Below are 18,023 nucleotides of genomic sequence, written 5' to 3'. Positions count from 1 at the left end.
AATACTTTAGGGAAGGGGGCTCGACTCACAAGGACATAGGATAAAAAATCCTACCACAATATGGTGTGGATGGGTTTATAAACTCCCTAACGAGATTAAATCCTTTCTCTCCTCTGGTCTTTGGTTAAACTTTTATCACCAACCAAACCACCCACCACCCATTGTGAATGTGAGTCCACTTCCATAGCAACCTACAGTGTGGAGTTACATAAAGCTCTGTGACTTGGTTCTCCAGAAGTCTTGCATAAGGAATTTAAAACAATTTTAAGCACTAGCCATGCATGGTGAAATTTCAACAGGTAAGATTTGTCTCTCAAAAAAATTACTTTTGTAAGTCGTCACGTTTTTAAAAAATAAATATCTTTTTTTTTTTTTTATCTGCAGAGTCTCCTCAGCTTACTGTTGACAATTTTGTGAGTACAAGATTTAAGAATCATTTGACAAGTTATTTGACGATTTACAAAAAATATATAGCGGTCTAATAATGTGCCCTACCGACATTACAGGAGACCTTCCTGACCTCCGATCATCTGTTTGTTCACTTGTTGAATAAATTTTTACGTCTGCCGGTAAATTAATATTCGTGTGTTATTGATATTCAAGTCAGACATATTTAGAGAGCGAGAGATAAAAAAAAAATTCACACTCAATAGACTTGTGTCTCTTGTCAGTGTTTCCCACAAGCCTTGCTGTACAATCAGGAGACGGATCAGTTTGAGGTGCCGAGCAACGCTGCAGAGTTCACCTTCAACAAAATCAAATTAGCACTAGAACACAGCAAATCACAGCCCCTTTCTCAGGATGTCAAAGCTCTGGCCAAAACTCCTTTCGTGGACAACCGTTATACTGTCTCTGTAAGTAAAATATGCTGGCCATTTGCATAGCAAGAGAGAAGATAATGAAGTTACTTTGTTGATAGAGCAATGTCTTTTTTTTTTAAACTCATCCTTACTTAGTGTCTGGACAGAGAGCAGGGGGTGCAGTGGATTATAAAGGAAAGATTGACTTTTTTTCTTCAAAGTAGCTTCTACCACGAGTACAGGTACTCAGCATGATTCAAGATCATCAGTATACGTTTGTCTTTACAGTACAACACATTCTTCACATACTACATTTATTTAAAAAAAAAGCCCTCAGATTATTGTGTTTTTATGGCTTAAGGTGTATGTTTTCATGTTTTTCCAATAGATTTCATAGAGCTTGTGTATCAAGATATCGAATATAGATCATTCATTCACCAATCGTATTCTCTCATTTATGTGTACTATGTTTTTGTGTGTATGCCGTTTCATCTGATGTTTTGTAGACTATCCAAGGTGTTGTTTCAGTGGGCACGAAATACAAACGTCCACAGGAAAGGAGGCAACTGTCGTCTCAAAACGGCCATGCTTGGTGACAGAGGAAATGGCAAAGCTCACAAGAACAAATCATCCAAACAAGGTTAATGCTTCTAACTTTGACGATTTCAAGGCAATATATGTTTACTTGCCGTGAGAATGACCGAAGATTCATATCCTGCATTATTAGTAGCAATCATCAGTATGATAGAGTTCAGTCCTACATCACCGCAAAGTACAAACACAACAATAAGCTTGTTAAAACAATACCTCCCCATCAGTGCCAATCAAGACTGAACATTCTAATATTTTGCAAAGCAGAGAATCTAATAGAACTGTTGTGTTGCACCTCATTAGATTGTCCAACATGCCTGTAAGTCTATATGTGCACTGTATGTTCATGATACTAATGATATTCCATCACTTTAAAGGTTATGTGAGAATACATCAGCCACTGTGTACATCTTCTGGCCATTGCAAACAAGTCCACAAAGATGTTAGTGAATCATCCAGAATTTCTTCCAAGTGTTCCAAGCCGTCCGCCACTTCCTCCATGTCCTCCGCTTCCTTTCCACCAAACCTGAACGGCGCTGACATCAACATCGGAGAGGCATCAGCTACATCTCAAGAGAAGCAACGGTGCGAAGAGGCTTCAGAGCTGTATTTGCGAGACGTGGCTGCCCAAATGGTTCAGCAGGTGGTTGACGATGCTGTCTTCATTTTGACTGCATGGAGCCAGGACAAAACAAATGACCTCACAAGCAGTACCAGCAAAGATAAAAAATGCAAGTGTATAGCTTGCCAATGTCCACTTGATGAGAAAATTAAAGAACCGTGTGAAGAATGCCAAAAATGGAGTCGGGGCATTGAAATACTTGATGGGGATGAGAGCAAAATGTCTGAGGCGAGTTCAAATTTGGAAACGCCCCTGGGTGTTTGCTACCATGGAACCTGTCACCTAGGCAACCAACCAGGCATGGATGACTTTAAGAAGTTTTTGTGTGGCACATCAGGAGGCAAGTTGTTCAATTTCTGGATGGACATCGAGAGACTGAAGACTGTAACCAGTGAGAGGGAGAACAGGTGATCATGCCACTACTGCTTTTTGCTATCGATCTATGTTTACATTCTATTAGAAATTTGGGAAAACGTGCCAGTGTGTTTGAAATGTAATATTTTTTGTTGCCTCAGCTTTTTGGCTTTAATGAGGAGCCGCTACCTGCTAAGCAGCAGTCAGAACAGTCTGCACTTGCAGCTCCTCTGCAGGTTGGGGCTGACTACCTCCCCCTGCTGGTCAAAGGCGAGACTGTGCTCCATCCAGCCCAACATTATGGACTCAATCGCCTCTTACTGGTAATAGTTTTGATCTGCAAAGTTTCCTTTTTTTTTTTCGACCGACGCATATCTGAGTTCTGACTATACTTTAACCCTCCTCACTCCCCTGGTGTCCCCCACAGGGTTCCTCGTTACTGGACATCCCAGCATGTCCAAGTAGACCTTGATTATTCTGACATGCAGCCGTGCAGAGAGTGGTATGCTTGCCCTCATTTGACCTCAATGACCCCTCGTTCCTTTTATCTTGAACCCTGGCTTCCGGATCGCTACCATCCACGGGTAAGAGAATTAAGATATGATATGACTGCAGGTTGCGGTTGTGCGATTTGATGTTCTCCACATAGAGACGTTAACTTTACAATGAGTCACTTTTATGAGCAGTCTCGCCCAAGCAGAAGTCAATCACGAGGCCGCGCAAGACTGGATCATGTTTTGCAAGCACTATTTGCCGACCCTGATGCTGGCTCATACTTCGCTCATTTCTGTGAACAGTCTGGAAATCAGGTAGAATTTATAATATGGGCTGACACCCCAAAGAGTTTACATATCACCTTTATTTGAATCCTACCAATCTCCCATGTCTGTTTGTGAGCAATATTTCTTTTGCTCCTTTAATTGCTTCCTCAAAGTTATGGGAGAATGCAATTTATTTTTGGACTGACCTCCAGCATTATCATGAGCTGTTCTACCAGGATGGATTGGATCCCTACAGAGTGCAGAGAGTAGCTCAGGTACATACGCACACAAACAGACTGCCGGGTACATTGACGGACACTTGAATTAAAACTGGCCCACCAAATGACAAAGAAGTATATATACCTATATATATATAGACATATATATATATATATATATATATATATATATTTATCCCTCCTCAAATTTACTCCTCCTCAAATTTATCCCTCCTCAAATTTACTCCTACATTTTGGACACCTTTGTGGCAAAAGAAACTCTGAAATAATCATACAGCTCATTTAAAAAAAATGTAATTAAATGTTCTCAAAACTAATGACCATCAAATTTGGTGAATTTTCACTGTTTAAATGGCAGTCTTATGATTTGCGTAATTGTTTTTGGTGGTACCTGGGTAATTGATTATCACATCCACACCACAGTTCAGAGGTTGTGCGTTCAAGTCCGCATTGTGGTCTTCCTGCCTGGACTTTTCATGTTACTTGCTCACAAACGATGTATGAAATAGCAAGGTGATGGGGCTTTGCTAGCAACAAGAGTCTAGCTTTAGGATATGTCAAATGTTGCACTGTACAGTATTAGTATTTATGTAGTTTCAAATACTGTACTTTCTCCAGACATCTTTTATGGCCATATTCCGTAAACCTGAATGACTACCATTAAAATCAGACTATCAGTTTTTAATCTCTCTGCCATTGTGGTATTAAATGTGTATCCTTAATGTCAGCGTTTTATTTGAAAGAAAAGTCATTTGTAGTTTTCAGGGCTGAAAAAGGGCATCTTTTGAGGATTGCTTTCCAAAAATGTGAATGAAACTGTCTTGCAATAATTTTGGCTTCGTTTCCCAGTGTTTTTGCTTGGTTTTAGGTTCAGAATTAGATTGTTCAACTATTTTTTTAAAATGGACTTTTACACTTCCATATTTCAAAATCATCTTTACGTGAGAGGTTAGCAACAATTTTTGGGTTGGAACCCGCCTTGTCTAGCGTTGGTCTGACTTAACACCAGACGTCCCAACATGCCGAGCGGCGTTATGTAAAGATTGAAACTAATGACCTGTTTGTTGTTCACGTTTGTAACAGTAGTTGTTACACGACACAATACAACTTTCAGTCAAAAATGCACCCACACTTTCACAATTTCTGGTCTTTTTGACACATTTTTCTTCCCATTTTGTTAAAAATACCTGCCAAATCAACTTTTGATGAGGTGAATATGAAAATGCAAAATGCCAACACAGTTCAGTTTAGAATTTTTTTGACGCGCTGTATGCAGTTGCTTTACGGTGAGAGCGTAATTGCGCCCGCGCGCAGCTTCGAGGGAATATTGGAGACCACTCTGTTCGTTTTCCACACTTTGTTATTGGAAACAGCAGGTCGTTTGTAATGAATTAGTTCATAGAAAAATTATGTTCACCGGATCGCTCAGCACTATGTCATTCGGGTGATGATTCAGTTTACATTCGCTCTGTAACACATTCCCTGAGTGAAGGATGGTGCATCACTCTGCTTTTCTTCTACTACTTCACAACAGGGTTCAAATTCCCCATACAACCGCCAATGATTACGCAGTAGAAAACCATTTGACATGACTTTTATTTTTTTGGTGGGGGGCGGAGGCGCTCCCATGCCTGAAAGCACCACTGAGTGCCAGCCTCCAATTTGATGACTGACTCACTCGGCCTTCTTAACACAAGGACAACAAGCTGTCTGCTTTCCGGACTATGTGTTGCTATTTGTGGGGCCCATCAGTGGCAACACGTCCTATTCTTCAACTGAATTATTGTCTCAGCCTTCAATGCTTTTGTGCTGTTCACTGCTGTGGGATCAACAAGCACATTTGGAGACCGCATCCCTTGTGGCAGGGAGATTTAAAAACTGAGGTTTTAATGGCAGTTACCAAGGCGTGTTCGGAGAGAATATTGGAACTACAGTATACATCACTGATAAATACTAATGGAGTCAAATAAACGTTTTTGCTGATATTTAATTTATTCAAGACCCTAATCACCACTTAGCCCAATCACTCCAATAGGTATATTTAAGTGCATTTCTTTGGATTTTTTTTAAAAACGGAGTTTTAACCTCTTTTTAAATTTTTATTTATGTAAGGTGTCTTCCTGGTTGTGACTTTTCAGCTTCTCTACGCCACATACCTTCATAGCTCTGCCAGCAGGAGCGTGGGCATGAAGGAGGAGATCAAGAAGGAGGTGTACAACCAGCTGATGCCTGCCTTTGAGGAGCTCTTTGATGAGGTTGAGGACGGCATCTTGAACATCCTCATGGAGGCTTGGACAGTGCTTGTTGACCGGGACAAAAAATCCTTCCTGCGGGTTAGCACGTTTTTTTAATAATGCAAATATTAAAGTGGCATACAGTCATTCAAATAACATATACCTCAACTTTTTTATAAAATGAGTGTCGGACTTTGTGTTTATAAAGTTTGTCTGTACGTGTTCAGGTATGTTTGTACGAGGATGTACGCTGTGTCAACACTTGGCACTCTGAAGAACTCCAGGGCTTGTATGCAGCATCGAAACAAAATATCAACCAGGTCAGTAAGAAGCAAGAGCATAAAAGAACAAATATTACGAATTTGGAAATGGCTTTTAACATGAAACCGATGTTTGTTTTACTGGTGGACCAAACATTTGAATGCCTGTTCAAACCTTGTGTTTTGGCACAATGCAATATTAAAAAAAACAAACATTTTTTTCCTTCTTTGTTCCGTTAGAAACAAGGAACCGTTATTTTCAGATAGCTTATGTTAGTTGCAGTGTGGTGTACTTTAAATCTATGATTTTAAAACTGTATTGGCAGCATGGTGGTTGACTGATTAGCACGCCAGCCTCACAGTGCAAAGGTACAGAGTTCAATTCCAGCTCCGGCCTTCCTGTGTGGGGTTTGCATGTTCTCCCCGTTTTCGCTGAGTACTCCGGGTTCCTCACGCATTCCAAAAACATGCATGGCAGGTTCATGGAACACTCGAAATTGTCCCGAATGGTTGTTTGTCTCTGTGTGCCGTGCGATTGGTTGGCAACCAGTTCAGGGTGTCCCCCGGCTACTGCCCGAAGACGGCTGGCATAGGCTCCAGCATGCCCGCGACCCCTCATAAGGATACGCAGGTTAGAAAATGGATGGATGGATAAAATTGTATTGCTGTAGGTAATGCACGGATACTACCCAGTTTAATACTGTATACGTGTTTACTACAAAACCGTTTAAAAAACATTGCTGGCTGCGCTCCCAATATTACAGATGATTTGAGTAGCTGATCCAGGGTCAATACCACACTCTTGGTAGAAAACACTTTCAATGTATACTTAGAACACACTGTTTTTTGTGTCTCCTCAATAGGTGCAGCAGTGTATGACATCTCCATCTAATACTTCATCCAGGCTCTTCTGTCAGGGCCATCGGGCCTTTGACTCTTGGTCCAATGTGCCACCACAATACCGAGCTTACGGCTTAGGCTCCTTATTTCGCCACCATCATGCGATTTGGCACTTTATGTCATTCCTCCGAAATAAAGATGCCAGGTGAGTTCTGTATGCAACGCACTGTTTTCATATTGGACTGGTGTCAAGTCCCCCTATGATGTGTGTGCGTGTATATATAAATGTGTGTTTCGATGTACTGTATGTGTGCACAGTCATATTGGAAGAGAAACTGGTTAGCCCAAAACTATTCGATTTTCAATTTTGAACAATGTGAAGCACTTTGAGTTTCATGGTCATGTCTGAAAATAAAGTTTGAATGATTGATTGACATTAAACCCTAATGAATTCAAATGTGCTGTAATGAAACTTCTTCATCTTGGTAATGCCTATGTGTGTGAATTTGTGGTTGAAATTAAAATATGTTTGAAATGTTTGTTGTCAGTATCCACCTAGAATGCTGGATGGACCTGGAGCAGTATAGGAGAACTCCTCAGAAGAACACGGCATTGAAACAGGGCCGATCTTCTCGCATTACAAAAAAATATCTCAACAGAAACTACTTCTTCAGCTCCCACAGTCCTGCCACTGAAGAGCAGCAGAAGAACGTACGCTGACATATTCAGTATATTGAATTCTAGTGATGTGAAATGGAGTATAAAACTAGAATTACAGCATTGTCCAGCTCGTGGGAAAGTTCTAAAGACACAGTATGAACATGCTGCCTGTGACATGATGATCCAGATTTAGCACGCGAGTTCCTGCTGAGGCTTCATAAACAGAGACCTCAGTAGGTCTCATACAGTGTTCGACCTCTTCTTTTCTGCTCTTATGTGGACCTGCTGCTAACAGTTCTGACAGGGTGTTACTGGAGGATCAGAGAATAAAGGACATGGTTAGAGTTAAAATGAGGTGGGTTAGAGGTTCGTGGTTTGGATCCACAATACAAGAGCAGACCCAGTAGGAGAAAATCTCTTGTCTAAAGAGAGTTTTTTTGATTGAAGCATACTGGGGGGGGGGGGGGGGGGGGGTTCTGTGCAAGGGGTTTGGCCGCTTTGATTTTGTAGATCAAGGGACTAGGGTTTATTCATAAAGTCAAAATATTAGATACAACTTCACCATTCAATGCAATGCAGTATAGCAAGATCGCTCAAGGGCACCCTCTGGTTGCAAAGCCCCAAGACCTTACAGATGAGCTATTGTAATTAGCTTAATGTTTAATTAGTATACAGTCGAACCTCTTTTCAGCGTACCCCGTTTTCACCCCTGTAACGTTCACATTTCAAAGTCACAATTTTACGTAGTTCATTTTCCATTTGCCGATTTCCTTACAACGAACAAATTTTTATAACGTAAACATCATCATAACGACCAGAGTTTCCCCACAAAATAGTCAGAATGCCTTCGTTACAACGAGCCGTGGGACGCTAACTGCTGCCGCGACGTTGCTTATGAACAAAATGTACAGCGCGGGAATCCCCCCCTGCTAAACAACGTTGCTGATCAACCCGTACATTGCCTTACTTCTGGAGGCACGGCGCAGTTTTGAGCACATGGTCTGAAAACTGGCAAACGGAAGCAAATCTGGCTGTCTGTGAGGGCTGAAATTTTAAAATCATATTCCAAAATGAGTCGACGCTCAGCCGAGACGACAAATTGGCAAATGCAACAATTTCGAGAATCATCCGTAATGGCAACAAATTCATGGCAGCAATCGAGGCCGACAGATTGAAAGATGATTGTAAGTGGATTCCGGGCATGGCACATTCTGAACTAGAAAAGGCACTTTTCATTTGCTAACTGAATGTTTACTTCATGACATGTTTATACTGTATTAGATGTTCATGTTTTTACATCTCTAAAGGTTCATAGCGTATTGTACATCATAGTTGGTGGCCATTTTATTGGAAATGATTACAACAAACTACCATTATAACGTACAGATTTGAGATTATATCATTACACCATTATATCATTACAGACTCTATTTTTTTTTTTTATGTTCTGCACAACCATTGTTATCCGTTCCCATCTCCATTCCACAAATACTACTCAAATCCTCACTGGACTTTCTGTATGAACATCCATCCAGCTCCTGCTTTTTATTTGCGGTCAGGGCACAGGGGGCATCATCTATTTAGCCCCATTCCAGTTTTGTTCCTGGTTTGCCTTACTAATGATAGGGTGAGAGTCCAAATGCAAATACTGTATAACAAAATACGTATACTGTTAATATCTAAAGAAAAAAGCATGGCACACCTGTGTATAATGCAAATCCTTCCGGTACTTTTTAATACGGAATGTGTAAAATTTCTGAAATGTATTTTGGCCCAGGCTTTCCAATATGACAAATATCTTTTTTTCTTTTTTTAAAGAAAATGTAGAGGTCATAAACGAAGGACTGAACGCAGACAAAGAAGATGAAGAGAAAAAGGGGATTGTGGGAAGGATATTGAGAACAGCACAAGTCAAACATTTGACCCAAATTCCCACAGTGGGAAGGTTTCATCTGACTAGACACTGGCCGCCTCATGTTGCTCATGTGGATTTAATGTCATATACACTCATCTACCTACGACGTGGCTTTCCTGTGTCTGACTGTGGCTTTCTAAAGTCTTGCTAAATGTGTGCGTGTACATATAAAAGTGTCTCTCTTTTGTTTATAGATATTGCACCTGGCAGGTGGACTGGGGCTTCTGAAACTCGAGTGTCTCTCAGAGCCAGTTACTGTGGAGATCCAGGACATCATCAGATGTCACATTGAGAAAAAATGGCTGCCTCAGTTTCTGGTCTCAGCAGAGTTCCTCGAGCGACGGAGACGCAAACCGAAGGTACAGCAGCACACAGTAATACTGTACACTCGGTCTAAAATGACTAATACTGCGTACTAATTGGTGATGAGGCTGAAAGGGCAAATTCCATACTTGTGCCTCAGATTTTGCTTCTCTCTAAAGTGGTGGTCTCAGGCAGGCCTAGTGATGTCACCCAAAACAGATTCGAGGTGTGGCAGCAGACACATTGAAGCGGACAGCTCAACTCCAAACTACATTCTAATGTGAAACAGACTGTAGTGTGGCTTAGCATGTTGGCAAGAACTCGGGAGGAAAGGGAAAAAATATCAAAACAAGAGATTGGAATCGACAAAGTCTACAGTTGCAAATAAAACTCAAAATGATACTGGTATAAATTGGTGTCAAGTTTAACAGAAGTTGTCTCGAGCCTATTGGCAATGTTACGGACAGACGCCAGCCACCATTCCACCCCTGCAATAAAATGCGGTGCAACGAAAATAATGACAAATTCTAGACTTTTAGCGACGTGGCAACCGACTACTGTTGACTGACCCGATGAATAATGGACTCATCATCTGCTGCAGCACACACAGCAGTGTCGGCTGCAGGAGATAAACGTGTGATAAGCCAAAGGTTATTTTTCCGTCACATGGCGCAGCTTATAACTTGCTGAAACCGAAAACTGTTCGATGCCCTCTGACCTTTCCACAGGAAATGCTAAATGCGTGCAGTGGGTTCCTGGCCTCTTCCTATTCTTCCAAAGTGTCATTTACTCTGGCATGGTACAGGCCAAGCCAGAACAAGTATTAATTGTGGTTTAGATGCTTTGCAAGACGCTTCTTTTCAGTTTAGAAATTCAGTTCCTGGATCAATCACTTTGCGGAAAATGTCCGTTGAATATCCCAAAATCTTGAGTTGTGTGATACAAACGTGGTCATTTATTATTCTAGCATGCATGTACGGGTATAAGGGCCACCGATACGACACATCACCAAAAGTAAGTCATCACAGAGATGCTATCTTCTACTATACTAATAATTATGATTTATGACATCACCATTTTACGATAAAGCTACCACAAAGTCATTGTTTGATATGCGTCTCTCGAGCTGCATGCTTGTACACTTGGCAAGTATCATTCTGAGTTTCCAAATCAAAAATGTAAATTCCAGGTATATTTGTAAGTAGCGGTGAAATGAGTGTAGAAAACAAATGTTGAATGAATGTAGGAATACACAAAATAATACACAGCATAAGATGATTTTCTTTTCTGACTGATCATCCAGCATTGGATCTCTTTCAAAGTTGGAAAACTAGCGATGAAGGCCGTTGAGACAGTTTTTTTTTTCAAACCAGCAATGGGAAAACCGGATATCCCCAAAGTGCTGAGATCATGAGTTCCATATCAACTTTTAATATTGAAGACAAGTGATTACATTGCAAGCGCCATCTTGTTTTGAGGCCACAAATGTTGCTGATTTCCAAGCCATCGATTGTATTTTAAGTCGCTGACGGTGTGGTGGTACACTCACCTGACTTATGTGCAGGCAGCGTAGGATCGGTTCCCACGCAGCGCCGATGTCGGTGTGAATGGTTGCTTGCCTCTATATGTGCCCTGTGACTGACTGGCGACCAGTTCATGGGTTCTTCCGCCTTTTGCCCAAAGTCTGCTGGCATAGGCTCCAGCAATTCCCGTGACCCTCTTCAGGATGAGCGGTGTTAAAAATTGATGTACGGATGCTTGAATACTAACACGTCCGTTTATTGATCAAGACTTCAAGCCTTTTCTGAATGTCATTCAAATTGCGTCTTGCAAGCCTTGATTTCGTCTACATCAGGGGTGTCAAACTCATTTCACATGGTGGGCCACATACGGCCTCGGTAGATGTCAAGTGGGCCGGACCATTAAAATGAAACCATACTTTGCTATAAATAACCAAAACAATATGTATTTCCTTTGTTTTGGTACAAAGAAGCACAAGAACATTAGGAAAATGTTGAAATTTAATGAACATATCTTTTACAAAACATTTCACGAAGCACCTTACATTTCCTTCAACAAATGTGCAATTTACTTTTATCATTCACATATATGCATTGCAGCTGATCCCACTGATTGTACAAACTTTAACAAGTAATTGGTATTGAAAAATACAGTAATGCACTTTAAGATTAAACGAGATTTATGAAGAAAAGGATTTTTAAGCCATTTACACATGCATAAAAAATCTAAATGTAATCCCTGCCTACACCTTTCAAACTAAGGAGATTGCTATTAAATGTGTAAATGTGAGAGTGCTATTGATAGCGTCTGCTGTCATGGGTCTGTTTCAGTGACGGACTGAGGCTGCTGTTGTCTTCTTCTCTGATCAAAACAGTATCTCTTAGCGGATACTCAATGTCTTGCACCTTATTAAAAATATTAATTCTGTGTCTTTTATGCATTTTTTTCACTTTTAAATTATCCTGCGGGCCTGATTGAACCTCCTTGCGGGCCGATTCCGGCCCGCGGGCCGTATGTTTGACACCACTGGTCTACATAGACCACACACGTAGTCTTTGCTTCCTGTTGCCTCATGGCTTACCTTGGAATAGGACAGGTTCACATTAGCAGCTCTGCTGCATGTGAGAAACCACCAAATGGCAACGCTACGCTGTCTCTCTCTCTCAGGTTGCCTCATCAGGTAACACGCGGACCACCGATTCTGTTGCTCTGACTCATTATGTTATCAAGTTAGCATAGTTTGGCCACATGGATACCCTCATAAGGTCGAGGGAGAAGTAGCGGTAGTTTAGCATTACACGCTGGAGGAGGTAGAGTAGAAAAGTCCAAACGATGGTGAGGAAGTGAGAAGGAGAACAGTGGAACAAAAAATTTCGGGTAAGCGGATGGCCTTTCTACACAAGTCCAAAGAAGGCAGGTGATGTGTTCATGGCGATCATTTTTGCGTGGTTTCTCATCTATTTGTGTGTGTCACAGAACAAGTCTCGACGACAAAAGACAAGAGACAAAGGCTGGAAGGTGAGGCGACATCCACAGTGTTAGAATGGAGAGACGTAAGGCTTTTCCTTGCCTGCAAACACGTGCGATTTACTTCACCACCTAGCTTCCAGCACTGGCTTTGTCAAACTCCATTTTGGCCCAGCGGTTAATTTTACCAAATGGGATCCAGGATAAATAAGATTAAAGCATCAGCGTAACTAACCATGCTTCGATCCCGATTGCTCAGCGGCATGTCACAGATATAAAACATGAACATTTGAAGCAGCATGATTACAGGACCAACTTTTTATTCCTGATTGTGACTTTGATCTTGATGATGACATCACAAGAAAAGAGCAGCTTCTCCAAGGAACTGTCTCATGACAGTATTTCAATTTTAGGTGAGCTCATAGCTCCCATAATGTCGTTCTGTTGTTGTTGTTTGTTCCACCACAAGAAAAGCCGATGATAACATTCATTGACCTCGGGGGACACTTCCACGGCGTCCTTAAATACTGTGAATGCTTCCCTACAGACTCGGGACTTGTGGATGAGTTCCTCCAAGGAGATCCTTCGTTTTCGACGGCTTCTTCTCGACCCAGCCTCCTGTTTGCACTTCCAGCACTTTGTTTCGCCGAAGGGTGACTTCCTGGAGAATGATGTGCTCTTTTGGCTGGAGGTGCAGAGGTACAAGGTACAACACAGTACTACAAAAGGGCGGCAACCCACTTCTCAGTAGACAGCAGGCAAAGAGTCTCAAGCCACCAGTAGCTTTGCTTTTAATGAATAACAGAAGACATTTTGGCATAATAAAACAGTGAAGATTAGGACAGGACCTGGTGCGACCATCTCTGATTCCAAAGGTTCTAACCTTATTAGAGGCAGCTTCCTGCAAGATGATGTGCCAACTGGACTGTAGTGCGAGGGAAGGTTACACCAAAGACGTGTTACGTCACCGTTTTATCATTGTCTATTTTATGTGTTTGACTGTATTCTGATGAAGGGGCTGATGAATAACCGTATATGGCCATAGCATTGTTGCTATTCCTTTTAGAGCTATAACCTATGGCATTAACGTGCAATTAAACCCCCCCCCCCCCCCCCCCAAAAAAAGAAATCTTCACCCTATGTGTCAGAGGGGTAAAGGGTAACCTTTAAAATATACAAATTCGGTATATTGAGAAATTTATTATTGATAAAATTATTTTTATCGAAGTATTAGTAATAGCTTGGATTTGCATAAATGTGTAATATACTGTTCTTGAAAATCACGGATGACACATTTCAGTTATGATTTATCATAAAACGTATAAGATAAACAGCGTAGGAAAAGGATGGATGAATGCAAATTGTGTGTCAGAATTTCCAAGCAGACTTCCCTAATTGACTCCAGAAACAGCACTTAAGGATGATGGGACATGTTAACGAAGGAAATCTCTGCTGTGTCAAAATAAAGATGACACGATCAGCCCCTTGTTTTGATGCTCCCTTGTAGGACCTGTGTCATTCTCATAGTGACGAGGCCACAGTTCAACAGAAGATCTCCACAATCATCAAGTGTTTCATCAACTCATCCACACCTCCAGCCCTGCAGATAGACATCCCTCTGGAACAGGCGCAGCACATTATGCAGAACCGCCACGAACTGGGTCCTTATGTCTTCAGAGAGGCACAGGTAATGGGTCAACTGGTCACATCACAGTTTGTTGGGACGTTCACTCCTTGTATGCGTTGTGCTATGAACAAATACCTCTACTCGCTACGCTCCTGATTCTTTAGATTATTATTTTTTTGTATATTTGTGACACGTCTACTTTTCAGATTATCAAACCAATTTTAATCTCACAAAGACAGTCAAAAACATTAAAACCAAAGTGACTTATTGTGAAAAATTGCCACAATGTCATGCATGTCCACTTTACTGCATTCCTAGATGTCGGTGTTCAGTGAATTGCTCAGGTTTTGGCCCAAGTTTCAGGAGCTGAGGAGCAGTGTACATGAAGGTTGGTTACTGGAAATGCTTCAGGGCGAACGAGTTAAACACAAAGCCAGAGTGCGGAGACGAAGGAGGAAGGAGGAGGAAGAAACCGAGAGGAGAGCTCAGGTATGCTACATGGTGATGTCCTGATGATTGTGCGTCTGCTACTTTGAAAGTTCTTCTTCCGTCTCTTTGTATAGGAAGATTCAAGACGGCCAGCTTACAATTCAAGTGAGGATGAATATGATGAGGGAGTAGAAAAAAGAAGAGGTGAAAATAGAGCGTCAAAGACGCAGAGTGGCCTGATGCCGTACTCTCCAAAGCCAGTAAGCTCATCTACTCAGAGGGAAAATTAAGTAAATCCGAAAGATTAAATCCAGTTCAAACCACAGAAGCTGTGTTGTTTTTATGAAAACATCATTTGATCAATGTTTTCATGTTTGCTCAGTTGTCGTGGTCTTACTCCAAATACATGACAGCTCTGAAGAGAGACAAGGCGCTGCCAAAGAGACAAAGTCAGAAAGAAGCATCATTATCCACATACTCAGCAGGTACATTGCCAGCACATCTCATCTCTTGACCTCATCTCTGCTCCTGGACAGACACAAAGGGGAGCCATAAAGGTTCCAATTTTCTGATTTAATCTGGCTGTCAAGCAACCCCTCCACATTGTCACGGTGGAGAACTTGAGTCAAAACGTTGGTGTTTTTACCTGATAAAAATGAATGTCACGCTTTGCAGTCATCACCAGTATTATAAAAACACCAAAAGGTGCTGGGGCTATACGCCACTACTCAACGTGTTTGTCTCCACAGTGTCCTCTGACGGCAGTGTGAGATCAACAGGAGATAAGCATGACTGCCAGCAGTCCTCACGGCGCTTCTCTAAATCACACACTAAATAATGCCAATGATGTGACAGGAAGCACAAATGTCATTTTTCAAACATGGGCTGCTGTGTTGACCCAAATGCAGAGTAAGGAGAGAGGGGGCACACCTGTCGCATATACGCTCACCTCCGTCCAGCGGCCGTATGTGTGTCCTGACTGCATTTCGATGACAGCCCAATGTCGACATTATATTAATTGGTAAAAAAATAAATGAATAAAAAGGCTTGTAAATCCTACGATAATGACAATTCAGTGGAATTTTAATTAGTTTTTGTCACATAGGGTCAATTGGATTGTGCTTCTTCTGGTGTGCCTGCCTTGGCCACAGGGGGTCACTCTAAGACAGCTGGATATGCTGCCCTAGTCCCTCTCCCAGCTCATTAGTACGGCACAATTAGTAGCTGTGCTACACAAAAGGATAAAGGATTTATATGAAGGTGGCTACTGTTGTGATAAGTACACTTGTTGCTGCACCGTGAGCTTTCTTTTCTGCCTGTTGCTTACTGAATTAAAGCACCGCAAGATGCTAATTTGCGTACGCGTTAAACTAGTGAAGTGAATGCTCAATAAAGGTTCAATTCATAAAGTGTAATCCTTTTTTGCTTCATTTTTTATATTTAGTTTGACAGTGAACTTTAAGTGACATTAAACAGCTTGAAGCATCTTTTTGAAGAATTGTCCAATTGTTCAGCCAAATGATGGCACAACTATATAGCGATATATATATATATATATATATATATATGTATGTATGTATGTATATATATATATATGTGTGTGTGTGTATATATATATATGTGTATATATATATATCTCAGATGTTCTTAACCTTGTTGGAGGTACTGAACCCAACTAGTTCATATGGACATTCACCGAGCCCTTCATAAGTGAAAAAAAAAAAAAACTTGCTTTTTTTACAAATTCGAGGCACAAAAAAAACACATTTATTAAGAACAGAAAATAAAGTAATTTAAATTTTAAGACATAAGTATATATTTTTTAAATTGTGCACAAAATGAACCAGCCAGTGATGGGCGGGCGTGTCATAACTAATTGACATGTTAGGTTGGGTGTTCTTTATCTTCCATGGCAGATGCTCTGTCGAACTCCTGAGACCGATTCACCGAACCCCTTGGGTTCTATTGAACTCAGGCTAAGAACCACTGCTCTTGATGATCGTTTTTTTCGTCAAAAAACACCTTTCTTTTCATGGTCGTTTTTTTCGGTTAAAAGGCCTTACTATACATGGTTGTTGTTTTTTTGGGCTAAAATGCCTTACTAGACATGGTCGTTTTTTTTGGGCTAAAAACGCCTTACTATCTCTACATGGTTGTTTTTTGAGGCTAAAAACGCCTTACTACGCATGATCGTTTTTTTGGTGGCTAAAAAGGCCTGACACATGGTCGTTTTTTTTTGGCCCAAAAATGCCTTACTAAACATGGTCGATTTTACGGTTAAAAATGCCTTACTTATACATGTTTTTTTTTTTTTTTTTTGTTAAAAACGCCTTACAGTACATGGTTGTTTTTTGTTTTGTTTTTTTTTTGCTAAAAATGCCTGTATATGCCATGTATAGTAAGGCGTATTTAGCCGAAAAAAAACGACCATTTATAGTAAGAAATTTTGAACCGAAAAAAATGACCATGAACTGTATATATATAGTAAGGCGTTTTTAACCAAAAAAATGACCATGTATAGTCAGGCGTTTTTAGCTAAAAAAAAACAAAACGACCATGTAAAGGAATGTGTTTTCAGCCCAAAAAACGATCATGTATAGTGAGGCGTTTTTAGCTAAAAACAATGACAATGTATAGGAAGGTGTTTTTAGCTGAACAAAAAGCAACCATGTACAGTCAGGCGTTTTTTTCCGAAAACACGGCCATGTACACAAAGGTGTTTTTAGCCGAAAAAAACGACCACTTATAGAAAGCCGTTTTTCACAAAACAATAACATGTATAGTAAGGCGTTTTTCACCGAAAAAACGACCATGTGTAGTAAGGCGTTTTTCACTCAAAAAACAACCATTTATAGTAAGGGATTTTTCACCCAAAAAACGACCATGTGTAGGAAGGCGTTTTTCACCCCAAAAAAACGACCATTTATAGTAAGGCACTTTTCACCGAAAAAAACGACCATGTATAGAAAGGCGTTTTTGGCCGAAAAAAAAAAGACCACGCATAGCAAGGCGTTCTTAGCCGAAAAAATGGATGGATATCCATGGATATTGTAAGGCGTTTTTAACCGTAAAATCGACCATCTATAGGAAGGCGTTTTTAACCGAAAAAAGGCCATGTGTAGAAAGCCGTTTTTTTGGGGGGAAAAAAAAAGATCATCTATAGTATGCTTTTTTAGCCCCAAAAAACGACCATGTACAGTTTGCCCTTTTTAGCCGCCAAAAAACGACAATGTATAGTCAGGCGTTTTTAGCCCCAAGAAAACAACCATGTATAGGTAGTAAGCTGTTTTAGCCCAAAAAAACGACCATGAAGAGTATCGGCGTTTTAGCCGAAAAAAACGGACAATGTACAGTTTGCCCTTTTTAGCCGGCAAAAAACGACAATGTATAGTAAGGCGTT

At 40.8% G+C, this 18,023-nt stretch overlaps 1 protein-coding gene across 1 annotated transcript; it reads left to right on the top strand.

The window, feature by feature from the left end:
• Window positions 1–277: 277 nt before the first annotated feature.
• Window positions 278–15,864, top strand: rgs22 (regulator of G protein signaling 22). The gene is made up of 23 exons (XM_086113867.1): window positions 278–299; window positions 385–413; window positions 507–569; window positions 672–854; window positions 957–1,042; window positions 1,307–1,440; window positions 1,769–2,420; window positions 2,529–2,690; window positions 2,795–2,950; window positions 3,041–3,176; window positions 3,302–3,403; window positions 5,506–5,700; window positions 5,829–5,921; window positions 6,731–6,906; window positions 7,250–7,412; window positions 9,471–9,635; window positions 12,577–12,618; window positions 13,115–13,273; window positions 14,075–14,254; window positions 14,513–14,683; window positions 14,758–14,883; window positions 15,006–15,108; window positions 15,373–15,864. Exons 1-23 carry the CDS (start codon window positions 278–280, stop codon window positions 15,459–15,461), a joined length of 3,387 nt encoding a protein of 1,128 aa, XP_085969993.1. The 3' UTR covers window positions 15,462–15,864.
• The last annotated feature ends 2,159 nt before the right edge of the window (window positions 15,865–18,023 follow it).

This window comes from Hippocampus guttulatus, chromosome 6 (genome assembly GCF_054856545.1).
Source record: "Hippocampus guttulatus isolate MCC_2025c chromosome 6, RoL_Hgut_1.0, whole genome shotgun sequence".
Taxonomy (NCBI): domain Eukaryota; kingdom Metazoa; phylum Chordata; class Actinopteri; order Syngnathiformes; family Syngnathidae; genus Hippocampus; species Hippocampus guttulatus.
The sequence above is the reverse complement of the archived record's forward strand: the minus strand, read 5'-3'. Positions and strand labels throughout refer to the sequence as shown.